At 39.5% G+C, this 27,846-nt stretch overlaps 1 protein-coding gene across 1 annotated transcript in view; it reads right to left on the reverse strand.

The window, feature by feature from the left end:
* The window catches only part of LOC122770640 (zeta-sarcoglycan), a 129,311-nt gene that overhangs the window by 16,663 nt on the left and 84,802 nt on the right, over positions 1-27,846 (reverse strand). The window contains exons 4-5 of the mRNA XM_044027604.1: positions 21,448-21,570; positions 20,406-20,478 (exon numbers count right to left, since the gene is read on the reverse strand). Coding sequence (XP_043883539.1) covers positions 20,406-20,478; positions 21,448-21,570 — 196 coding nt within the window. The remainder of the gene's footprint in view (positions 1-20,405; positions 20,479-21,447; positions 21,571-27,846) is intronic.

Here is a 27,846-nt window from a genome sequence, read left to right on the forward strand (position 1 = left end):
CTACATCAATCAGGGGATACATTCCTGTGCTTGTCACCAGGTGGATTTAGAGTGATTCAGTAAATGGCTATTTTTTGAGATTTTAGTGGACTTTGACAAAGTGAGAATTAAAGAATGCAATATTGAAGTACCATGGCCTTTGACTGGCTTTACTCTCCTTTGAGCCTATTGAGTCGACAGCTACGTCTGTGATTTGATGTAGAAAGAAAACACTGAGCTGATGAAACCAAGTGGCAACCGCGTGTCACCTGCAACCAGGCACCTATTGGATGATACCAGCTGTCAATCACACTGGTGCTCACTCATGTGTGCTGTGCTTTATCATCTAGTTTCCTCTAAATGAGAACATTATTTAGAAAATGTACAGCATGAGCTATTAAAGAAGATCTGAGTGAGACCATTAACTGCCGAAGAAAATGTTTACTGATGCCATAAACCAAATGAGAGGAACTAATTTTCCCATTGACTTCCATTCAAACTGAGTTCTTTCTGCAACTCGTGGAGTCACCCCCTAGTGGCTATTGAACACATTCCTATTTCCTAATTTGCTTCTGGAGGAAAACGGAAGAATACGTGTGTTATTACAGTGGATCAGTAGATTGTGCCTTGTTGTGCTTTATTTTAAGGGCACTTTTTCCAGATATGCTTTGCTTAAAGCTCCAGTGTGGAACTTCAGTTGCCCCCTGAGGAACTCCGAGTAATTACAAAAGACCCCACCCCTCCACCACATAGCTGCAATAAATGTTTATCCCATCAAAGTGCTGAATGTCCATTTTTTTTAGCAGTAGAAACTACTTCTGAAACTTTTTGTGGGTGCTTAATGTTTTTGTTCATACCACAATTATTCGCAGCCCCCACACTGCACAGTGCGGGAATGTCTGCAGGCGAAAAGAGAACAAAACACAGCTCGACTGAGAAACACAGTCATAGCAGCATGGAGCTGATAGGCGTAATCAGCACTGTGTGAATTCATTTTGCCCGACATTTATTTATATTTAAAGTTTACGCAGTGCACTTTGAAGGTCACGTCGAAAAACACAAGCCAAAAGGTATATTAACTAAACTCATGATCAGTGCCCACTCTGTGGTCCAAATAAACAACCACCAATGCCTTAGCGCAAAGCCATTAAACTGGCAGTAATCATACTAACCAATCTTTTTAATGTTCTTTCCTTCGCTGGACTCCACAAGATACAGGGAATGGGTGTACCCTCCTCACAGACACTTTTCTGGTTTCACTGTGAAGATGGAACCACTACCAGAGAAAAGCTCCCTTGACAGAGGTTTTCCATGTTTGGTTGCACACAAGTAATGAACATGAACTTAAGAGGACATTTGTTTTTAAATTTATTTTCAAGGTGTTTACATTCCATTGCAAAAACCAATCACTGTGTTATAAAACACAAATTAACTGATTGATTCCGTTTATTTCTGATAACATTTTTAATTGGATTTCAGACTTCCCTTTGTGAAAGCAGGCTGAAGTCGGGCTGATCGCAGTCATGTTGAGATACACGCAACTGATTTATAAATATGTTTGCAGCAGAAGTTAGTATTCTCATCCTGTAATTTAATCTTCTACCAATGAACGTGGGTTTATTGGTGCGTATAAGAATAAATGACTGACAAGGTGCTTGTTTTTGAGCGATGGAAAGCTATATTAGGAGTGGAAGTCGTAGAAGATATATTGATTCTACCGAATTTGTCGCTGAAGTTATTCTGGGTTGAAGTAAAAAGGTTCTGGAGGTGTAGAGGAGTGGTGAGGTGGATTAAAGGTGAGGGAAGGTTTGCAGCTGTGCAGTGCTCTGCATCCAAGTGATATAATAAGTGTTGGAGGTGGACACTTCACACTGAGCCCGACCTATTGATTAACACAAAATATAGCATATGCTGCCACAGAGGTTAAGCAGAGGAGAAATTTAGAGACAGGCAGACGTGTAGACAAGAGACAGTTGGAGCGCATGGAAAAAGAAAACCTTATCAGTCATTATCCTACAGTTTAGCATTTGCAATGGGGGGAGGTTGCTGGGCTAGTCAACAGCAGTGAAAATCTTGCCGTGGTTTGACAGCTGAGGCAATTACAGTGACACTGCTGCAGGCTGAAACCAGCTCCGATAGGCGCACACACACACTCACACACATACACACTGTGTATTCAAAAATTCTTTCGAGCCCTTCAGTTTTTTGACATTTTGTTATATAACAGACTAAAACAGTTAAATAGTTTTTATTCTCCCCAATGAATCAGTAGTCCCCCATAATGACAATGTGAAGTGCACACTAATTTAAAACAAAAGAAAATCTAACATTGAGCTTAGTTGTTCAGTATTTTCACTCAGTACTAAGTTGAGCTACCTTCAGTTTAGCAATGGAAGGCATTGTGACTTTGTGGATACAAGATTTTTCTGCCAGACTTCTCTAATGATCGTTTGAAGCTGTCTGTCAGGTTGAATGGAGACTGTCATGGGACAGCCTGTTCCACAGACTTGTCTCTGAGCCCCTTTGCTGCTGTCCTGGGGACTAAATCCACAGTATGACACCGCTAGCCCAACGCTTCATTGTTGGGACGGATATTGGGCACTTGATGAGTGATGGCAGGTTTCTTCCAGATGTGACATTCAAACTGTTCAGTCTTGGTTTCATCAGAGCAAATAATCATGTGTCTCACAGTCGGAAACACTCTTAGGTTTGTGTTTGCTGCAAAATCCAGACAGAGTGCCTCAACACAAACACTGCTGAGACACAAAAACAAATCTCCTTATCTGTACAGTCTTTGTCCATTGAGGGACTAAACCATGTATCATATGACTATCAACAAATCAGAGTGCAGGATTAATCGCTTCCATCAACTTTAGTCTCTAACTCTAAACCACTCAGCACTATATTTATACAAACATACAGTATGAAGCAAAACAGACATTTCTGGCCCCTGAGTGGTTGTGGATTTACCTTGTGCAAATCACAGAGTGCTGCAGCTAGATGTTATCTTTGGAATTCATATAATGACAGACAACTGTTTCCCCTACCTCTCTATTTCCTACATCATTCTTCCCTTTCTCGTTCCCACTCCCTCAGACACATACCAATATTCCCCAGCCCCTTCATTGATTTGTCCTGACCTTCAGTCACGACGAGGCCATTTTATACAATGTCCATATTCGTCCAACCTGACAAGATAAGCAGGACAGGAATACATCAACATGAAAAGGTTTTTATCTTAATTCATTTAGGGGGACAGAGGAGGACGAGCGGGAAGGGGAGAGGCGCTTTATGTATTTCTTGTTTCTAAAGGGTTCAAATACTGACACCACCTGTGAGGCATGTCGTGGCGTTCAAATAATACATTCTCTCCGTGCAAAACTGGCTTCATTCAGCACTCAAATCTCACCGTTTATTCACTGTAAAACAGGAGACACTTTGAAATGTTATGGCAAAAAGGGGAAAAGTGTTACTTGTAACATTAAAAGTGGTTTTATTCAAGTACATGATGAGAGCAGATTCTACATGCAGGATCCCAAAACTGAAACTGCTAAATTGACTCTACCCACCACTAGTTTGTCATTTAGATCTGTGCTCTCCTCTTTCTGTATTAAATTATTTGCCCGCATCCTGAGAGCTGAGGATGCAACTATTTATCTCATGTGCTTTTCTGGCTGTTAAGGCCAAGTGCCATTTTTGAAACGAGTGGTTTGATATGAATCAATTAAGTACATTAATCAGTGCAATGTAAGGGGGCACAACATGGCCTAGTGCAGAGTTTCCCAACTGAATCAGGTGTGTTGGAGCAGGGCAACGTCTAAAACATGCAGGGCAGTGTTTCCTGAGGACCAGGGTTGGGAAACACTGCCCTAGTGGAAAGGGAACTTGGCTTGTAACCTCACAGTTTCTGCTTTGAATCTCAGCAGGTCAAGGGTTAATTGGACATGCTAAATTGACCCCAGCCACGGGGTGGCCACATCCAGTGTACTCCTAGTGCCGGTCCCAAGCTCAGACAAATGGCAGGGTTTGCGTCATCCAGCTTAAAATCTCTGCCTAATAAAATATGTGGTTAACCGCTGTGGTGACCCCAAGAGAGAGGAATAAAAAAATCCTTGTGTCCGTACTTGTGTCTTAAAGCTAACTAATTAAAAAAATACATATATCCCTCATCCCCACTTGATTTTTGTTGAGGAGAAGCTGCTGATGACCTTCCATTCCTGAAGGTGAAAAGCACGGCTTCACCACAACTTACTTTAACTGCTAGATCACATATTCCAAGTTTTCAATCATAAGAGAAACATCTGACTTTAACTCAAGAGCTCATTCATCCTAAAACTGTCTGACAAGTTAAGACAGAGACCGATACATCCCTTTGTCATTGGATCAATCTGCATTCATTCAAAAATAAATGACTTGATTTGATGTATTTTTCTGAGACGATTGGGAAAAGTGGTGCAGAAAATACTACGGGAAATGTTCAAACCTGGGCTGTTTATGATTTATATTTCCCAGGAAACTTCACTGACAGTCACCCTGCCCTTTTACTTTTCAGAAGCACTGGAGGCCACACAACCTTATTGCCATCTTGCCAAACCTTTAACCTTTTCACACTAAATGCTCCATCACCGGCTTGGTGCACCCTCTCACCAACACCCAACCCTGTGCAAGATGCACTTTAAAAACTTGGTGCTGAGTGATGCATTCAGACAAGATTGAAGACACGACAAAGCCTTTGACTTTTACAGAGTTACACTGTGACAGAATGCAGGACAAAAAAAATATCCTACATTTTCCAGTGAGTCTGTGTTAAATCACCCCATGACACTGCAGGTATGCGGGAATGAAGGAAGCCCTGGGGCTTTTTTAAACATTTTAAAAGTCTTTATAGAGTTACTGAAGAGGGACAAGGTATATTAATGGATTGTCTTTGTGAAAAGACGATATGTGTAACGTATGTGTGTGTCAGACAGACAACTGTGTGCTCGGATGAAAAAAGGATTTTAAGATCACTGAAGTGCAGATGCTCCACATTAACTCTGGATACTCAAAGAAATCCAGCTCAATATGTGTCTTTCTGGCTGTAAAGACTATAGGCATGAACAATAATATATTAAATACATTCTATTAAATGATGTATAAAAGTCTTGTCACCTATCCATTTTGTAGAAAAAACAGCTCATAACCTAACTCTTAATTAATCCATTGGTTTTAGAAATGGCTCATATGAAAGCTAAAACCCTCCCAAATCATGTTCAATATACTAAAATAAATTTGCTTCACTGAAGAAAGATTGATCATTTAATGAACACAGAAAGGTCAGATTTTGGCAAGACAAAAGTTTTGTCGCCTACAGAGAGTAATGTGAAAATTGAACAAATAATTTACTTCAAAAACAAAAATATGCTGCATAACATCAGTGAATTAAGTAGTGGTGCTGTGAGATCAATATTTAATAACTTATTTTATTGATGAAGTCATCAAGAATAGCAAAGAAAGCAGTCTTGTCATGCCTCTAGTCATGCCTCCCAGAGTTCATCAAGATTCTTTGGTTCCGTCTTCCATGCTTCCTCTTTCATTCTACCCCAGACATGCTCAATAATGTTCATGTCTGGTGACTGGACTGGCCAGTCCTGGAGCACCTTGATCTTCTTGGCCTTGAAGAACTTTGACATAGAGATGGAAGTATGCGATGGAGCACCATCCTGCTGCAAAATTTGACCCCTTTTATGTTTGGGAATGTAAGAGGTAGCTAATACTTCTTGATATTTTAGGCTATTGATATTGCCTTCCACCCTACAAATCTCTCGCACACCCCTTTACTGGATGTAACCCCAGACCATCATTTTTCCACCACCAAACTTAACTGTTTTCTGGGTGAATCTCGGATCCATGCGGGCTCCAGTAGGTCTCCTCCAATATTTGCGGCGGCTGTCATGTAATTCAACCAAAGACTCATCTGAGAAATCCACCTTCTGCCACTTTTCCAGCGTCCATCCTTTTAGCAGGCTGTGGACCTTGGCAAATGCCACACGCTTCTTTAATTGTCTTTTGTTTAGTGCTGGTTTTAGGGCACTGATTCGACCATGGAGGCCATTTCGAGACAGAATTCTACAAACTGTTCTGGTTGACACGGGGACTTGAGGTGACCAGGCCTGGTGGAGCTCAGCTGCATTGGAAAAGGGGCTGGCCTTGGATTTTTGAGCCAACAAACGGTCCTCCCGAGCAGTTGTCTTGCGGGTTCTGCCAGACCTGGGCTTGTCAAAAACATTGTATTTGACACTGAGACACATTGAAGGTGTCAGCCACCTCAGTAGTGGATCTGGTCTTCAGCCTCTTGATAATCAACACTTTGGTCTCAGGGTGAATCTTAGGCATGTTGGCTGAGGTCAAGTTGCAGTTGATGTGAAGGTCTGGTGTGATGGGGTTCTTTTTATACACACCCACTAATTGATTGATCAATTATTGATAACAGGTGAGGCTGTAATCTAGCATTGGGTGCATCATATGACAAGGCGACAAGACTTTTCTCTTTGCAAAAACTGACTTAGTGGGCTTTACCAAGCTGTGAACGTTAGAATGCTTTTCAGCTGTTTCATTTGGCACCATAACATTACTTCAAAAGCTGTTGGGATTGAAATTAGTAATTTCTTGTAAAAAAACATTGATTAGACATATATTTGAGGGGCACTTAAGGTCAACTTGTACCCAGACGTCAGGCACTGTAACTTCAGATACTTTGTTACCCTAACCCACTTTCCAAGAGTTGCTGTGTTTGCACAGTTGTCTTACATGCTGTTGTTGTTCTTATCTTACATTATTTTCACAACACACTGCCCGAAAAATCTGTGAGATACTCTAAACCAAGTTTCAGGGTCTTGCTCTCCCTCCTTTAATTATTGTGAAACACGGACAATAAAGCAGGTGATGGCAGACCGCACAAGGAGAAACAAAGTACCTCTGATGGGACACCAAGCTGATTTAACTTAATAAGCAGTAAAGGACTAGTCTTACTTCTCCACAAGTTCAGTCTTTCTATCTATTGACATACGGGGAAAAAAATTTGGAAATGTATTTAGTCTCAAAAGTAAGAGGAAGTAGAGGAAAAGAATGATCAAGTGGGTAGATGATAAATGATTAGTCAGAGGAAAAGTTTACAAAACTAGTCTCAAGTTTGTTCCTCAGACTGGAAAATATTAGGATACATTATTCGGAACCTTCGCCAGGTTTGTTTGAGTTAATTACTGGTTTATGCCAAAGGTAAAAACACTTCCCACTCTCTCTTTCAAAAAATAACTAACAGCTAAAAGAAAAGTATATCTCTTTTCTTGTGTAACCCACAAAAGCCCTACAGCATTATGCTTTTAAAGGCCTTTAAGTAATTAGTTTCATGAGGAATGATCCACCACCATTTCAAAGAGTGTTGCTTTTGAGAAGAAGAAAAGAAATATTAACAAAAAATAGCTTCTTGTTTAGAAGCGTTATTACAGCAAAACACATGAAGTAAGAAAAGGAGGACCCAAACGCAGGTTGCAAAAATGAAAAAGAGTCTCTAATGAAAGAAACTAGCAAAAAAAATACCTTCACATGGAAGGTGCAGAAATATGGAGAAAATGAACAGGAAGTACATGCAAGCAAGAAAAACATAAAAGTTTCAAGAAAAATGTCCAAACAAACAGTGTCTGGATAAATCCAGGGGTTGTGACAGAACAATCCATTTGAGTATTTGCTTTGCTCTAAGTTGTTATTTTGAAATCAAAAATGTGCTTCTTTAGTCAATATTTCAAAACGGTGGAGCCTGAGAGAAAGAACTATAGGAATCTGAACAAAGTTACTGAAATAAACAAATTATCCAACCAAGACATTGGGGAGCACTGAGACTAAATAAAACTAGGGAGGCATGGATAATCAGACAATCAGACTGAGTAATAAGACACATGTGAAAGTCATTACAGCGGGACAGACACAAAGCAAAACTCAAGAAGGTAAAAACTTCAAAATAAGTAAAACACAAAATAAGAAACAGAAAACCAGACAAAGGACATTAAAAAGTCCAAAGACAACTGTCCAAAGAAAGGGTTCCTGGAAAAATCCAGGGGCTGAATTCCAGACGGCCCTCAAAAGTTTTAACCCAGAGACGGGTAGGCAGAGGTGGGTTAGGAGGAGGGCAAAGGGCCAAGATCAGGCCAAGGAAGGTGGAGGGTGTGCAGGCCCATGGGGAAGTTCAAGGAGACGCCTGGGTGGCAAGGCAGCGAGACAAGGGTCAGGCCGACAGTGAGGGCGGAACCCCTCTGGAGGCTCACGGACAGTCTCCAACTGAAGGTCAGGGGCATGAAGAGCTGGAGTCAGCCAGATCACACCCACTGAGGAGCTGGAGCCGGCTGGACTATCGCCACCAACTGAAGACGAGGGGAAAGAGTTGGTGCCAGTGAATCCAAAGAACTGGGCAGCAGCGAGCCCGGAGAGCTGTGGCTGGTAAAAAGTCCTTGATTGAATTGTGAGATGGTGTCTGTAAACCTGATGGCAGAAGGCGCACTGCCTCTGTCCTCCCTTAACTCCATCCTGCACTCACGGGGAAGATGAGTGCCAAGTTCCCATACTGTCAAAAAAAAATCAGCTGAGTCCAGTTTGTTTGGTTCTGTCTGTCACAAAGTAAAGGAAGGAGGACCCAAATGCAGATAACGGTCTTTAATAAAACAAACTAACAAAAAGGCTAAAAGACAAAAAGAAAAGTTGCAGTTTTGAGATAAAAAAAACAAAACTGTGGACAGTCTCTTATTCTTCTTTAGTCAGCGTTTCAAACGGCAGAACCTGACAATAAATGTCTCTGGCAGGGGTGAAAGTAGGCCGGTGCAGTCCTGTACCGTGTACCACCAAAGGATTTACTGGCGGTACACATTACAAGAAAGAGAGGAGAGAGCAGCTGCCTCATGTATAAATGGTGTGTACCGCACATATAAAAATGAATGTGGTGTGAAAATATGTGGAGCTCACTGCAAACTCTGGTGTGTTGCTGTCAGGTGCTGACACCTCAATAAAAAGCACTGAAACTAAACCACAATGTTTCAAGAATAATATTTTCTCACTGAAGCTACAGCGACATGCAGCCTGTGAAAAACAATAATTATGTCTCTGATACGCCATAAAGTTTTTATCCTTTGATCAGAGAGATTGTGGAGAACGAAAATGGTCCCCCGCGCGACACAAACACAAACACACAACAACCGTCCCTCTAAATCGCCACTGTGATGGTCTGTGCACGCTGCCATCCTGTAACTCTTACTCTGACCTTAATAACAAGTTAGAACGGACTGAAATGATTTTACTCTGGACAGTTTTCTGCGTGACACGGTGATCAAAACTCATTATTTTAAGATGTAAGAAGTCAAAAATGAATCTCTTTATGTAACTCAACTAACTCCAGTGTTCACCTTTAAACTGCAGTTCAGCTGCTCGTGTAAAAATCAATCATGTTGACAGAGCTAAGGCTCATTGTGACCCGGGAATGAAATTGAATCTGCTGCAAGACCGCTACATGTCCTTGTTGCATAAATTTTATCCTGGACGTCTCCAGAATTTGTCCTGCAGTCACTGTTGTTTAAAATCCTGACCAAATTGTGCTATTTTATCCTTTCCTAAATAGGATAAAACGTTACAGATCCCTATGGTGAGGCTGGGTATTTGCAGAGGTATAGACAAGGATATAGATAAGCAAGGAACAAATAGATGTCAAGTCAAGTGAACATGTCAAGTTAAACACTAGATTAAAAAAAAAGAAGAAACATTTAAGATAGACAGTGTGAACTCATCAGAAGATTTACAGTTTAGACATGTACCTGCAAGTACGCAGGTTTAGTTGTTCATGTTAGCCGCTATACAGATGGACGAACATATGTTGGGAAATGAGATTGTGAATGTCACTCTGTTCCCATAAAACCTAAAGTGCCCCTGGGAAAGGTATTTAAACCCACTCTTCTTCTCAGAAACGACTGCCTCGGCTGACTTGACTAACATTGTGGCACAGTCTGTGGTTTTCATGTCATCATATAAGGTGTTGCTCAGTAGCTCAGTATGTAACACAATTGTCTACATTAATCAACACAAATGACAAAGAGAGTGTCCCTTTGGATTAAGAACCAGTAAAGGTTGTGGATTATTTTTGAATGTTTCTTCCAGAGCCCTAAATGCACCTTGTTTTGACGCCACTGTAAAGTAAGCGGAACCTTTTACTTCTACACTTCAACTGTACAGTACAAATATTTTCATTAGGCAAAAGAAAGATGGATTGCTCAAAATTTAAGTCGGTAAAATGATGTTGGCGAATTTATTTGTGTCCGGATTTGTACTGGCGTAGGTTGTGTATGCAAATGAGTGTAATAACTTTTGGTTGTCCTTAGGACAAGTGAGGCTGGCTTAAGCAGCAAACGTGGAAATAATGTGTTAGAAAATAATTCAAGTAAAGAAAATGAATCTGCCACTTTGAATCAGTCAAATGATATGACTATGATGTTAAATTCTGAGGGGGGAACCTCAATAATCCACAACAATGAAGTGAAACTAGTGTCTATATTTGTTCCCCCCCCCCGACATATCTTACCAAAGAATGTTATAATTTGTCATACGATGATAAATCACAGCACAGGTGGGTAGATGCAGTACACTGATCGATGATACTGTATGGGACAGAGGACTGAAATTGTAGGAAATAAAGAGAAATGCACTTTAAGACAAAAAGGGACTTTGTGTGTGTGTTGGGGGGGGTTGATGGGGGCTTTTGCAGAGGCAAACACAGTCATACAGTGAACTTCTTGCTTTTCTCTTTTTCTCTGCCTCATTGCTTTCCCTCCTACAGTCATCTTATCTGCGTCTCTCTCTCCCTCTCTCTCTCTCTCTCTCTCTTTTGCCGTGCCTGTCCCTTGCCTCCTGGGAGGCTTCCGGCTGTGCTCACTCTTTCTCCCCCAGCTGAACATGAACAGAGAAGTCCTGCTGGTAAAAATGTTACACCTTCCCACCACTTTATCTTACTCATTTAATTCTTTCCTGTCATTTTTCACCCGCCTCTCCTCCCAGTGCCATATTTGATGAAAGGTATTTTTCGTGTGTACTTCTCTTCATTTCACTCTCTTTAACACGGTCCTGTTGTCTCCCCACACATTTAAAAAAAGATAGGTTAGGTTATCAACTTAAAACCATATTAAAACCTGCTAATACAGTGGAACACTTTCATCTATGGCAAATTAAATTGGCTTTTCCCAATTCCTATTTGACAAGCATGAAAAACAATCAATTTGTGCACTTAAAGAATGGAAATGTTTGCCAAAAGATCGCACACCTGCTCCTGTTTTTGTGTCTTGTTTTCATACAGTATAGTCATTTAATGACAGAAACATGTATCTAATTCATCACACTTTACATCAGACTGTTTCAGGAACAGGAAAACAACTGAATACATACCGTAGCTACAATATACTTTTTGGCCCGTATAATGATGCTGCTGATGATGATGATGATGAGGCTGATCCCAATACTTAATTTAAGCTTCATTTTGCTAAAATAACAATTGAACAATTGATGTATATGGCATAATGAATTGGCAGTTGATCAATTAGAGCTAACGTGGATGAACAACACTTAACTTGAATGTTTACAGTATGTGTATATCATTTCAGAGTTGATGTGATTTGAAATCTTTGTCAATCTTAGTCATGAGCCTTGTACTGTATTACGAGTGGTATGACTAAATAGTATGACTTGCACTGTGTATAAACGCACTAATGTTGTTTTCATCATCATCATCATTGTCCTCCGCTTATCCGGGGCCGGGTCGCGAAGGCAGCAGTTTCAGCAAGGGACCCCAAACTAAAACAACTAATGTTGTTTTAGCATCATATTTATTTTCCAATTTCATTAAAAAGATCTACATCATAGGGTTGGACAGGACTCATAAATTGGATAAACCATCTTGGAACTTGCAAGACAATCTTTTATTCTGAATAAACTTCTCAGTGACATGAAAATCAATAAAAAAAAACACCCTCTTATCAAAAGTTACAGTTGAAACAAAGCTCAGTAGGGATCAAGAGGCAAATCCCAATCTCTTGTAATAAACTTCTGTGATTTATACACTGTTATAACCCCAGGGTTGAGCCTGTCTGTGTTTTTCTCTCTTTATGCGCATGTGTGTGTGTGTGTGCATGATTAACTGACTTTAGATAAGTCCTGGGAGCTGATTGGTCCTGCACAGATGGTTCCGGTACAAGAGGCCAGACTTCCCCAGTAACAATGGACTTTTCTTGAACCACTCACAGTCAGACGACCAGCAGATGTCTTTATTGTTTTTTTTTTGTTTTTTTTTTAATGAGCCTTTAAAATGGTTTGTTTATTTTGTTGATAGTGATTTCTTGGGAGGAAAAAGAAATTCCTTTATTCATGTTGCTCCCAGGTTTTCCCGCAGGCCTGGACATAACAACACAACCACCCACACTGACCACCTACCAGCCTGTACAACTTCATTCTAGCACATCGCCCACTAGACAAAAAAAAAAAGTACATACATATATATATATATATATATATACATATATATATATATATATATATATATATATATATATATACAAATATAGTTTGGCAAAACAAATTAGTAGGACATGGGTTGATTTCTACCATAGGAACCAGGGTTGATATGTGCACAAGACAGACACTCAGTGTAAAAGCCTGAACAAAACACAGTGTTGAAAGCTGGAGGCTTAGCCAGACTGTAGAAATAAAATCATTTTGCAGTGTCTGAAACTATGTACCTCACACTTGTTATTTTGAGTGCACAGGTGTGTTGACACTGACAAGTATGCCAAAATGCAGCATACTAATACCCAGAAGGTGCACTCAAAACTGCCAAAAAGTTGACTGTAAAATGACGGAAAGTTCTCCACCTCAAAGGTCACCATCGTGACTGCATCATGACAAACATTGCCACAGTTGCTATCTCTAGGTACTGTGTGCACAGTGGGTGTGTTTGATTTGGGACAACACAGGTGACATCAACAACATTACAAGAAGTACAGTGGTTTCTTTTTTAGCACTGAGCCCCCTTTCTTTGTGCTTTGAGATGCACTGTCCTTGCAACCAATCTTGGCACAAAAAGTCACAGTGTATATTTGACTGAATCTTACCTCAGCTGGGTGGTAATTATTATCTTTTGCCCAGATTGGGATGCTGGGATAATCAAGAAAGAAGACATCTGATTTCAGATGTCTTCTTTCTGCCACCAGCTACGTTATTAAGACATCACACTGTCTTCACTAAATGTATGACACTCATCAAGAAATGTCAACATCTGGGAAAAAAGTCCTGCATCAATAAAAACACACACGAGCACCCAGACATCCAGATACATTATGGATTGTTCCCATAACTGTGCTCACTTTCTCTCTCACACACACTTTCTCTCTCTCTCAGTTCTCAATGATTTCCCTGTGTGCCTAATCAATAAGAGCAGAACAGAACGGGGTAAGGCTGATTGTCCTTGTTGTACCAATAAAAAGGTCAGTATTAGATAAATCCAAGAAAATCCAATCTCAGGACAGCAAACTGTAGGTGAGGCTGTAGTGCAAATGTGGTTCTGGTTCACCTGATTAGTAATGTCTTCAGGGTTTCACTAAAAAGTTGCCAATACAGTGAATAAATTGTGGCTTTATGTCGGAATTTCTACTTTTCTACTCAGGATTCCTCTAAGGATGACACAGCATGTGTGATCAGTGCTGAGAGCATGAAGAGAATGTAGAGAAGGAGAGCAACAACAAAATATGTAAAAATTGTAAAACTTGAAATCAGTCACTGTCAGATTAGCACTGTAGCACAATAGCAGGCATTGTTCAAAACCACCATGCAAGTGAATTGCTGTTTATTTTGAAGGGAACACTTGTGTGGAGAGCAGATTTTCCCAAAGGCCCAGTTCAAAGAGAATGGGGCCTTTTCTAAAATTTAATGATTTCCAATTACTGTGACACAACTCCCAACTTAATCAAAAAAAAAAAAAAACAGATAGGGGCATACTCACTTCTGAGTTTTCTAAAGCTAATTAGGTGGTGCTCTTTGCAATCCTACACCACACTCCTCCATTTGGCTGCTCACGTGAAAACCAAATCAACTCAGTTCTATCAAACCTCCAAAATAAGCGTGGGAAGTGGATCTAGTTCAGTTCACATTGTTGTTTCAACTCAGTGTTTGAGGATTTTAACCCTAATGAAAAGTGTGCCTCTAGAATGTTAAGGGTAATGTGACTGTGGGTGCATTCACACCAGCCCTTCTCAATCACACAATAGTTCATTTGCTCCGAAAGTCTGGTTTGTTAGGGGAGGTGTGAATGCGCAACTGAACTCTGACGCACACCAAAGAAGCAAAGAAGCGGACTACAACGCATGGTATTGTGGGTAAACACAATCAAAACATATGTGCGTGTAGAACGATAGCCGGGAGAAAAGGCTGAGCCCATTGTTGCAGCTTAAACCTAAACACAAAACCCAAGATCAATCCATGTTTTGCTCTTATGTGGCGGAAACAGAAGTTGCCCTGCATTAACCAATAGATGAGTGAGTCTTGTTCATTGTTTGTCTCGTCTTTGTTACTCCAGTTATTGTCCACTGGAAAAGTTTTACTTCTTTTCATATGAAACAATTTATAAAATCAATAATAATAGGAAATATAAAAATATACTGTTTCCTTTCATAATTGAGGCAGCTGATGGTGTGGGAAAACATTAAGGCCACAGGGTGAGTCACTTTCACATTCTCTACTTCATGGACTTGAAAAGGTTTACAGCGTGTGATGGGGTTCAATTGAAAGTATCTGTAGGACACAGGATTAAGAAATATTAATACTCTTGTCATTTGGGGACCTTCTACATAGAAACAAGGAAAGCAACTTATTTAATGCATTGGATGCAGAGGGGAAAGTTTGATTAATCAAGAAAAATAAGAGCGCAATTCTCTTTACACTTAGAAGCTTTTACTGGGATGGAGAGATAAATGTCAGAATGAGAAATAATGTTTAAGCAGACTATATTTATATATATATATATATATATATATGAACTGAATCAATACCACATGTTTGAGAAAAACCTAATATAATGTATTCTTATACAGGTACAGTCTTTTTTAAATGTGGCTTCACATCTGCCAAACTGACTGTCCTAAGCCCACTTTTTAAATTGTTAACCTAAAGTAACGTAACCTTTCTCTATGAAAGCCTTTCCCATGCTCCCGAATCTGACAGGGCTCTATAGCCATATCTATTCTGAGATAGATACATGGAAATAGATCCAGGGATAGAGGAAGGGGCACGGAACAAATCCCTCTCTGATGCCCTTGTCTGTGTTAGGGCTGAAACTCTCTAGGGAGCCTCCTCGTGACCCCAGGACTTGGACAGGAGAAGGCAGAGCAGAGGGAGGGATGAGAGGATGAAAGAGTGGATGGAATTGGAGATATTGACTTGGCAGCATATTGTTTCTCTCTGCTGTGGCGCTGAGTATCAAGTGAAGTCAGAGACCTGAGGTAACCCATTGTTTGCTAGCATCAGTGAGGTGGTGGTGCTACTGTGGGAGAGTGCTTTAACGTTTTGGTCGGTTAATTGTCGATAGATTTTCTTGGTCAGTATAGCAGTTTGTGATGGTGTTTGCAGTGGTGGTGCCGCTTTGAGGTACAAACACAGGTACACATTTGAGGTATTCTGTGGATAAAATAATATAATAATCCCTTTTTTGTATTGCCTTGGTGGCTATTGTATCACAAAACCAAAGACTCCTTTGTAGTCTACAGCACTTAGTGATATTCTATCATTTGATATTTCTTCTGCTTTCTTTTTGGTGGTTCCCTATTTCTTTAGGTTTTTCTTAGAGCTTTTGCTTCTACTGAGGCCAGACTATGGGATGCTCTGCCTTATTAGATCTGCTGCCAGTTTTAAAAGGCAACTGAAGACTCACTTGTTTCGTATAGCTTTTGGGTAAATTGTGCTCTTTTTACTGTGTATCTTTTTATTCATCTTATTCAGCTTTCTATTCCTTTTATTTAATTTGCAGTCTTGTGTTTATTTAACACAATGTTTTTTTGTGATGCACTTTGTGATTTTATCTGTGAAATGCACTATAGAAATACAATGACTTACTTACTTACTTAAGTCTGTCTAACTGCCTGAATCACTGTCACTCTAACTTCCCAGCCACTCATTCCTCTTTACCTCAGTCTCTGTCGACACCTTTGGCAACTTGCTGTCAGTATTTATTGAGGGATTTCAGGACCCATGTCACTCACACAGACAAGCAGTAATTGTATTTTTTTAACACCAGCACATTCACAATGTCTAACCGTGTCTTGTGCTTATTTCAAGTGACATACGTATATTCTATCCTCTTTCCCTAACATCCACCCTAACAACAAGCAAACAACAGCAGTCACAAACACAGGTGGACAATTTTGTCACCAAAGTCAGATTTTGTACTGTAGGTAAATAATGAAACTTAACCCAAAGGCCAACCAACAGCTCAGCCGACCAGTCAACCAACATCATGAGTATGTCTCATTAAAAAAAAGGCAAAGATAAAGGAAAAAATGACCAAGATCTCAAATACGTGGAAGAGAAAAAAGGAATCAACGTTTGTTCTTTGAGATATAGAAACTATCAAGATTAAGGACATTATGTTTGAGTCACAAATACAGTGGAGCGAAATGCATGTCACACAAACAGCCAACAATGAAAGGTTAATCAGTGTCTTACAGACAACAGGGAACATGCTTGACATTTTGATTTCATCATTTCAACATTTGATTTGTTTTTGATTTGGGAATAATGCACCAGCCGTACAAAGACACTTTTGCCCTTGATTGCCATCACATAGAAACCGAGTGTTGCTTTGACAGAAGCCACAGCATGGAAAGAGGCAGATTTCTTCCATGTTTTTAAAAAGGCTGCTGTGCAGGTACAAAAGGAGTTTATTTTTTTTTTTTTTCAAATAAGCAGATGCAGCAAGTTTTCAAATCTACACCAAGATTTGATGCTGTCCTTTCACCTTGAAGCCAAGTGCCCTTTACTTTGGTTTGCTAGATAACATAACAAATAGTAGCCCTCAAAAGAAAAACACTATTACATTATAAATGTCTGTTAAAGTGTATCCTTGCAAGTGGGAACATTTATTATATGCCTACGGCTGAATTTGCATTGTTTTTGTAGTAAAAGAGCAGCCTCTGCTGCATATTGTTTTAATAATGGAAATCTGTTTTATTATAACAGTAAACTGCACCAGCTATACATCCTAAACATTTATAAACTCCTCCAGGAGACATGCATTAACTTTTGTATCGATAATTGATCATTTTTCAGTTTGTTTGTTGTTGACGGTTGCCTATCTATTGTCAGTCCTTGTTTCTTTTGTCGTGCAATGTAGACACTGTCGTGACGGCCTCTGTACGACGTGGAACTGTGCAACTTAATGGAGATGCAGCATCTTTTCCAAATTGGCTGGTTTCTGTCTGCGTCCCTGCCACTTCCTGTACTCTTTTAAGGAAGATTAATGAAAACAAGGCTTGCAATGATCAAACCGAAGACTTTGAAGCTGCATGGCACAGTGTCCTGAAGCGTTCTCTGTAAAGCCACTGAGCATTTCGTTTAGATGCTTCTACTATAGCCCAGGTGTGGGACTGATGACATGCTTTTCCTTCCGAGCATCTACTATTCATGATAATGATTAAAACATGAAGGTTTAACCTCTGCTAAGTTTGTTGTTGTTGTTCTGCCTTCTATTGTTACATCGCTGCTAATGTATGATGGCCTGACTCTTCTGAATATCCGGGATTGTGTGGAGAAGGCACCGGTACATGGCTTTGGCGGACAGTCGAAGACACTGCCACCTCATCTATGGCGTCCCGCCACGCATACACCACAGGAGACGCGGTTCTACACTGATTCAGTCATGCACAGGGAATATAAACTGCAGATATAAATGCCTATGTTTGTTTATGTTGGGTCAACGTATTTCCAAAAGGCTGACATGCAGCACATAGGGTCGTTTTTAAGCATCTTAACCTATGTTTTGCAGTATAAATTCAGTTTTCAACATTTAGTGAAGCCACATTACATTCAGATCACTATGTGCAACCGTTATCTGCAGAAATTATGAGGCCACCAAGGCTTTCTTGGAATCCCTTGACCTGTACTTTATCATGCAAAGTGTGTGCGATCTATCTTTCTTGTTTTCCTCCGTTCTTCTAGCCCCTTTCCTCTGTATGACTGTAAGATAGATCATTAGTTTTAAATGGATTTCAATCCACTCATTACATGTCCCATTTACCTTCACTGCATAACGCTCTACTTTTCATAATGAGACAGAAGAGATCGGCGGGGGTGGGAGTTTAAAGCAGGAAAAGAGGAAGGATAAATCTAAGGGAAGACATCAGAGAAGGACAATAATGGAAGAAAAAAAGTGAATAAGGAAAAGAGCAGAAAACATGCTTTCTTTTTGGTGACATTATCTATAGTGTATAGTAGAATATCTATATACATATATAATTCAACTCCATTTACGACTGAAGAAAACATTATTATCATAACTACTCTTCGGTCTCTTTCTTTCTCTATCACTGAACAGTCATATATACGGTGTTAGCTTATTATATCCAGACTTATGCATGGCCCTTTTTGTTGACAGTCTTCTACATGATGGCGGTAATGATGACAAGTTCAATTTAAGTTAAACTGATCCATTAAGTGCTTTTTAGCAGCTATTATTTGTTTTATGTCACTCCACAATGGCGTTCATGACACAGAATCTGTTTAAATTGATGGAAATTAAAAGCAGCCCTAATAACATGCTGCACTGATAATTGTACCAGTCACACGAGTGCTTCCTTTTTTCACCGCCAAACTTTGTCACAGGTTTCTTTTCCTTACTTATTTGCACTGACCTCTTCACTGCTGCCTTGTTGTTCTGTATCTTTCTGTCCTCTTCCGACCCTATTCCACCTGCTATCGCTGAGGTATTTATTTATTTTCTTCAAGCAATCCTCTCATCTATTTTTGATCCATCAGCATGTGTGGGGTCCTGTTTCATCGACAACGAATTTGGTGTTGCTCTCACTATTCTCTCGCCTCTCTCTGTTGATCCATCTAATACCTTTGTATCAAGTCATTTCAATTTCCCCTTGTCCCTGAACCATATTTTATGTCTGACTTTTTCTTTAAAGGTTATTGCCTGGAAAGAAGACATAGGGAGGCAGAACTAAAGGACACATTTTATCTATGATTTGGCTATCCCAAGATATGAGTCCTTGTCTAAGTTTTCATATACACTACATACACAACATGGGGGAACTTATTTTGGGTAGCATGACTGCTAAAAGAAAGACACAAATTGAGAGATCTTATAATAGATAAACCTCTGAATTCTTCACTTGTATAAAAGGAAATGAGCTGTTGCCATTTTGCACATCCTGAACATGTACATAGAGTGTATCCCATTATCGGCTGCTAATACGACTCAACTCCCTGCGGGAGTCCAGTTCCAGATTAAATCTATTCTAGCTAACTACCACTGCCTGCTTCCACACTGAGCCCTTCTGTCACCTCTGTTGCCCTTTTCTTCTATGTTTTGTTTGCCCTCCTCTATATCTTCGCCCGTACTCCTTTCTCCTTTATCTTGTTTTCTTCTTCTTTCTGTTCATGTTTTTCCTCCGTAGCGTAAGGCCAGCGTAATGGCTATATTATGCTTTTATAATTACATAAAATGAACTCCCCACTTAAAATAAGATTTAGCACAGCTAATCTACTCTACATTACACCCTGCATTACATGTGCATGTTTTAGTAAGTCTCTGCTTGGTAACAACGTGACCCCAGCACACAGTCGCCTGAAGGGATTTTGTTCCCTCTGTCAGGCCTGTCAGACTGCCAATCACCAGCACATGTCTTTCTGCAGAGAGCTGATTACAAGTCGCAAGCACACTGTACCACAGGGCTGACTGAGCTATCGACCACATTTTTAGTTTTACATAACAACACGTTTTACCCTAATTAGTATAAAATAAGTATATTTTTTATCACCCACGACGGTAATTGAGACACGAAACGTGGCCCATTGGTTGAATTTCTTGAAGGACATTGAGCTAGTCCAATGTAAGCTCTCAGCCCTCCTCACCCCCGAACACCATGTGGGCATATATCCTCTGGTATGTCATGTGCCTCCGCATATCGTATGAATAATCATATTGGGCCGCCATGGCCAAAAACGTCAGTCCAGCCCTGAATACAAACATGTATTTGTGACTTCCCCCTAATCACACGAAAGAATATATTAAAAATGAGGTGAACCATTGTATGCCAGAATGCTTGCCTGACACACGTTCACATGCAAACTTGGAAAATGATATAGGAGACACTTACTTTAGGTCCTGGAAGGGCTCTGCCCTTACATGTGACGTCTCTACAGAATGGCTGAACACGACACCTTCATTCCCTGGAGAGAGGGTGGGAGCGGATGAAAGAAAGAAGGTGCGTTAAATCGCAGTTTGTGTGGAAATCTGCACAATATTGTGTCATGCTTCTGTTTTTTAGAGCTGCGGGGGACTCTTAAAATGCATAATGATTGGAGCTTTCTTGTATGTATGTACACACACACACATAGATATGAATAAATGACAAATACTTAATACTGCACGTCTCAACTGGCCCTCAGTGCATGAGCTGAATGGATGAGTTGATATTTTGCATTCTTTCAGCTGTTCAACTGCCGTTCTCACACCTCCATCACCAGTAAATGACAGCAACAGTCCCCTCTAGACCTCCTCCCCTTTAACTCCATCCTCTGCTCACTCATTCCTCCAGAGTGCTTCTAACAGAAAAATCCAACCAATTACCCAAGATGGGGTTATATATGTGAGTGTGCAGTTGTGTATGTTCTATTTGTGTGTAGTTCAACTTGGATGCTGAATTTGTGAGTTTGTGTAAATGCACATTTGGTGAATTTATTTCAACAACACCACACACACACACAGCTCACTCATCTCATAGCAAACAATGTGCAAATGATAGAGTGAGAAAAGTAGTTACCACAAAAGGTCAATGTTTCTATCTGTTTTCCTTCTAAATACCTCTTTCTTTTTTTTTCCATTTAAAAAAAAGAAGAACTAACTTCATCCACAGCCGGCTGACATGATCTTGTTTCGCTGCACTCATTAAAAACACGCTGTCTCCAAGCTTATAATGTGAATATGTGCCCGTGTCTTAAAGCAGTCACAGACTCAACAGAAATAAGTCCACTCCTTGCCTTCTGCTGTGTCTTTCTGACATTTATTAAAAAGCTTGCTCCTGGACACAGGGTAAATATAAATAATAAAAAATAAATATTAGCCTAACAAACAGCTTACATGAGTCATGTTGTCTACAGCGTACTGTATGTTGGACTGCTGGTGTACCTGTAACATACCTGTAACTCTGAGTTTCTCAGTACCGATGCTTATCTCCTCTTCATCTGCCGAGAACAGAACTCGCTCTCCATCTGTACTTCTCACCTCAAACCTCTGACACTGAGCCTCAACCATGTCTGAGCCTGGGAGAGAGAGAGAGGAGATATTGGGTTAAAATTGCAGAAGAGATAGAAGATAGCAGAAGATAACGCGTGACATGTACCATCTGGTGAATGTTTTCATTGGGAAAAAAAGGTCTTTACGGAACCATTAGTGCATGACAGTTTAGCCCTAATGACTACTGAGGGATTTCAACTCTCAACCCCACTAACTCCAGGATTTGTCTGTACAGTTCATGTTGTCTCAGTCTGGAGAGATTTTGGGAGTTGTTTCCATGAGCAGAGTCTGGCAGCAAAACTCCTGTGATGTGTCATCATCAAAACAAAACAGTTGTGTAGAAAAATCAAGCTGTCCTCCAACTTTTCTTGTACTTTCTACTGAACAAACAGTCAACGTTTGACAGTGTTGTTGTTGACAGTGTATTGTTTCTGGAAAGGGAAGCTGCTGTTCAAATGTCATTTATTTTAAGTTTGTTTCTTCCTTTAGGATTCGATGATGGAGGCAACGTCAACATTGTGCCAGACAAGGAAATGCCCACAAATCAATTCCTCACAAATTCTAAACAATATTACATTGTTTCTGTTCATTTAGACTAAACAGAGGCAGGTTTATAACAACAACAATCACTAATGTTACACACTGCAGCTCTAAGTTTTGTTAGATCAAGTGAAAATATCCAAAGATGGAAAGTGTGTTTGGGTAGGTGGCATGCACACAGTGTGCCTACATTGTCACAAGAGTGATGAATTGTAAAGTAAATGACTACCTGGTAGTTGGACCCTAAAGCTAAATGGTGAACACTTTCAATAAATAATCAATGATCAATTTACACATTGTGAACGATCTTAAGATTGCATGTTCCAAAAAGAAAATATCAAACAGCACTTGAGACTTGAGCGAGAAGAAGGGGAAATATTATTCACATCTGACGCACATTCTTCTCTGGCCATTGTCCTATCCTTCCCACAACTTTTGGAGCAAATTGGTTCAATTATTTTTGAATTAGTCATGCTGAAAAATAAACTGCCATGGGTAAAAAATGGAACATCTGTATTGACAGACACAAGGAAGAACAGTGACGAAAAAATGACCATCAAAGGAGAGAAGAAATATATCAAGGTAAGTAACAAACATGCTGTGGTGTTCACTTAGCAGCTAGCTAACTGGATGGTGTGGTGTTAGAAGAGAGTTAATTGAAGACTCAATGTTCATGTTTTTTAAGCAAACAGTATGATATTAAAACTTTTGACTGCTGTCTTTAATAACTACATAACAACTTTAATTTTAAAATTTTGCAATACTTAAGAACAAACATTTTTGAATATTTAGTACTTCCACTTATGTGTGGTGAGTAAAAGAACACTTCAACTTCTACTGAAGTCACTTTTTGAGTACTTGTACTTTTAACTCAAGTCTTGGTCTCTAGTAGTTTACATCTTACATCTCTGTAACCTGTGACATAAAATGGACAATGTTTCAGAGCTCCTCCTCGACGTCTTAAAGCAGGCTTTCACAGGAGCTTGGGTCCTAGTCAGAGGAGCCACGCCCCCCTTTGCTGCCCTGTAATGCAAACGTAAACGTATAGACTTGCACAGTATTGTCAATAGTTGTTTCCAATGGCCTTTCAAGAAAAGACCGGCAGTGTGGTTTTGAGGACAGGTAAATCAACTGACAAACTTGCTAAATTAACCACTGTGGTCACGGTGGCAGTTTGCTTGTTGTTAATCGATGTTCCTTTTATTTTGTGATCCGGATAGTGATTCTAACCCTGTGGTGAGGCAAAACACGAGTCTCTACGTGTCTCTCCTCCTGTCCTCTTCCTTCATTGTCAATTAGTGTCTCAAGTGTCAATTATTAACCCACACCACCTTGTCAGTCAAAAGCAACCTTTGTTAGCAGCCATCAACTTTGGAATAAACTCTTTTTCTCATCTATTTTGGGCTTTCTCCTGCCTATGAAGCCTTTGACGCCTCCTCAGACTGTGTCTGTGTGTGTGGAGGGGAGACAGTTAATGGTGATGTGTTATAGGATATTTGCTGTCAGTGTCATCTAGCTGGTTCCCTTTAGCTGTTCAGCTCTTGTCCCATAACACAGCTCATAGTGCAGCTTTCCAGGTCAGCACATTTCCAGACATTTGTGTGTATTATTCACAGACAATGTTCTCCTTTTCTTCTCAGCAGGGGTTCATAAAATAATCTGAAACAGCAGGAAATCTGTGGCCATGTTGGTCAGAATTTGGAAAAGTTTGACACTATTTGGACATGGTGCAGTGAATCTTTAGCATGAGACGGGGTTATACAAGACAAAGAAATTTGTCTGGAATAAAGTGTAATGCCGTGACATTACAGTTTATAATAAAAAGTGCATTTACAGATCAGTGTCAGGCTGCCATAAAAATAACCATAAGAGGGCAGGATCCAAAATTGACTTAAGGACTTACTGGGCAAATGTGCAAATATTTCTTTCACAGCCAACATAATAAATTTAATTTTAATGGTACAGTATGTTATTGAGAAAACAAGGTTATGGTGTTTAATGCTAAAAACTATTCAGCAAATCTATTCCTAGATCAGCTGCAATCCAGAGATGGATGACAAATGACTCATTTCTCAACTCCTAACTCGCCTCCACACAGCAGCCTCTGAAAACTCCAACACCGCCTAACCTCCATTTCTCACACAACATGGTGGGGTAAGTGCACAAGGTACAAACTCTTAGCATAGTGTTTTATTATATGATTATTTTGGATCAAACATTTACTTTACTCGTACAGTGGGTAGGCCCCTGAGACTTACTCACATAATGGAAAAACCTACATGCATTTGGTACTTGGTGAATGTTAATTTCAGGCCCTGCATACAGGTATGAAATATCATGTTAAAATGGTCTTTAGCTACAATATGACTCCATATTCCCTTCACAGGAGTGTTATGAAATGCCATTGGATGGTTATAATGGCTGTAACAAAAATGAAAAGGAACCTAGGAGGAAAAATATATGGTGAAATTCACAGTGTGTAAGCGCTAACACCAGCAGTCACAACAGGAGGCAGAATGGCCAGAAGTTATTTGTTTCACATGATTGCTTCAACAAAATGACTGCCAGCTTTACTTTATGAAAATAAGCAGTGATGCAGTGTCACAATGGGAAATTAAACAGTAGATGTGTGCACCCCTTTTTTCCTATTCTGTTGTAAAAACTTTGAGTTCTGGTCTAATTGATGTGTCAGTAATGCTTTACAATGCAAAGTATAAGAATGGCTCATTATGGCTGTCATCATTTCTGACTTTTTTCCACAATGAAGAGAATGAAGCATGCATGTAAAACATTTAACATTTTTGGTTGATTAGTCTAAATATATCAGTCTAATTGCTCCTTGTCACCTTGAGAACAATCTGCAGTTATAGCTAATATTACTGCTTTGTAAATTAACTACTTTTGGTCAATTAGTTTGCTTCCACAAAAATATCTCCCAATGTAATTCTGCTGTCAACAATAACACCAGGAGTCCTTGTTAGGCAGACTCAATATTAATTGATGCACTGATTTTTGAATAATCACTTGCTGACAGGATCTCGTCGGCTGCCACACGAGTCTACCTTAGCAGGATCCTTCAATAATAATAAAACCATTATCAATAGACCATATCACTAAGGACATGTAGGACATGCAGGACAAAAGAACCGTCAGACAAGAAGTCTTGTGTTATGAGAATGAAATCTGATCTGCACTTTTGACATTTGACATGAACTTAATTTCTTCCCTGCAGATACTGCATCACCTGTGTAGCACCAAGACAAAGCAAGGAGCTAAAGCAGACAGACAAAGTGGAGCATTTAGCTGCTTAAGGGCCACATAGGATGAGATGGAGACTAAGAGTGATTCACATACATAAGTTTGATTCGTTTAAATTGAAACTCAGCGCAGACCACACAAGTGGAATGAGACCAACCGAAAAGAGACAGAAAGCAAACAGACTAACGTTAATATTTAACATTAGTTGTTTAGGACGTCACATAAAGCCTGACTGTGGGTTTTTTACTGTGGGGGTGTAGTGAATACTTGTATCATGATGCAGACATGGAGGATTCTGCCTCGACAACAATTATGTGACAACACATAAATGACTAATCAAAGAAATGTTCGTTTCATTTCATATTGCATTAACTGCCTCTATTAACTGATTCAAAAGTAGTAACATATATGTATATACATCCCGTTGTGTTGCATCCTTAAATATATATATATATATTTAAAGATGAATACATATATATATATATATTTAAGGATGCAACGTAACGGGATTGGTGAAATTGAATCAAACTAAATTGTTGACGTGATAATCACGAGACCAGTGAGGATGCACATTACTTGCATTTTACAAAGAACAACCAGGCAGTCAAAAACAGTTAAAATTTCATTTTGTTCCACTTATATCCTCAGTATACTTTGGCAATTCATTAAGTTCAATAAAATCCTTCTGTATGGCCAGTTTGTCATCGTTCATATACGCAATGATTGATTTGCAGCCTAATGCTACTGGTAATACTTGAAATGAGTCATTTACTCCTGAACTCTGAATGCACTGGCAGAGAACAACTATACCCACGAAGCATGACCTGCTATCAGTCATATCTGTTTAAATGTGATGTGATGTGACATGCAGGACACACACAAATAAACCACTTAACCAGATAAAAGGGAACTAAATACTCGGATCTCAGTTCATCAGTAAATAATTACTGTAACTATTGTGACTGACTGCTGGTTTAAATTTTGAAAAACCATAAAAACAGTAAAGAGGGACGTCAACCTACCTGCAATGCTTAACTTTTCATTATACCCTCATCATGATGGGAATTTAGATGATACACAAGGACAAATAAATTCCTATCGCTCTCTCAATGGAACATTAAAGTCCATTTTGATGCAACTGAAGAAAATACTTTTAATTCACATGTCCAACTTTGTTGTTTAACACTAATCGCTCTCCACGAGTGCAGCCCACTGACGGTCACATCGATTCCTTTAATCACAACTTTCAATTAATTCTGTCTCTTTGAGTTCCTCTCTTCCTGAATCATGACAATATAACTAATTCATCACACTTTTAAAGTACTTCAGTGGAATTCAGAGCTCTCCAATTCTCTCTCGCTCTCTCTGTATTGTGTAATTAGCTACTAGATGATAGCTAATACTAAAATGGTGCTCGTGTAACTTTTATTACTACTGCACATTAAGGCACCAAGGCCATAATAAAGTTATATGGGTTTGCAATCTTGGATTTTTAATTCATGGCTTCAAATTGATGCTTCTAGCAATGACGGGATATGATGCAAAAAGACAGAGGCATAAGTACATAGAGGAGAAGTTCGGCAAAGTAAACACTGCATGCATGGTTGGGTTTCTCAAACAGGTCAGGGTGAATTTTCAATTAAAAGCAGCTCTTTGTGATTCAGCATCTCCACAATGTTCTCTTCCTCACTATCCTTCTCTCACTGTCCCAGAGATACGAGATCACAGGAGTGTGTGACGTTCATGAAAATAGGGCAGTATTAACACAAAGAAAAAACAAAAAACTTACTCTTGGCTCTCTTGGCTATGTGGAAAAAGTTAAAACAGATTTTGTCTCCTTTTAATCACTATACTTTTCCGCGGGTCAAAATTCTGGCAATATGTTAAATGCTGCATTAATGCTTTTAAGCAAGATGCAAGGTTATAACTCAGAATTTAGCGTCCTTGTGCTGGTGAAATGTGTATTTTCTGACTGCTTTTAGTGCTTGGCTGGGTCTGGCCTATGGTTAAATCACTTTTCATCTTTTATGAATTGGAATGAAGTCGGGTGTCTTTGGTTGGGCCTATTACAATATATACAATAGGCTACATTTTAGTGTAAGAGGGACTGAAGGCCTCCTCTACAGGAGCCTCTGTAAAATGTACTCTTTATAAGTGTGGAACTTTGTCCTTCACTCTACCATGAGACAGTGTAGCTGAAAAGCTGGCCTTTCACCAACTTTGTGCAACATTTGCATTTGTGAAGCATGAGTGTTACATATGTTTGTCAAAGTCAAGTGTTTTCAATTCACATTTAGACATAGACAGATATTTTCATGTCAGCAAAAGTTAGTTTTGCTTTCTTAGTGTCTCTGCAAACAAAAATGAAGACAGAGGATTAGGTAGTTTTTAAATGATGTGTACATATGAAGTACATGCTTCCTTTTGAAAGCAAAATATGTGTATGTATGAGTATTATTGGCCATTTTCATTGTGTGCGGAGCTACAGCATCCAGAGATACAAC

Source organism: Solea senegalensis, linkage group LG6 (assembly GCF_019176455.1).
Source record: "Solea senegalensis isolate Sse05_10M linkage group LG6, IFAPA_SoseM_1, whole genome shotgun sequence".
Lineage (NCBI taxonomy): Eukaryota > Metazoa > Chordata > Actinopteri > Pleuronectiformes > Soleidae > Solea > Solea senegalensis.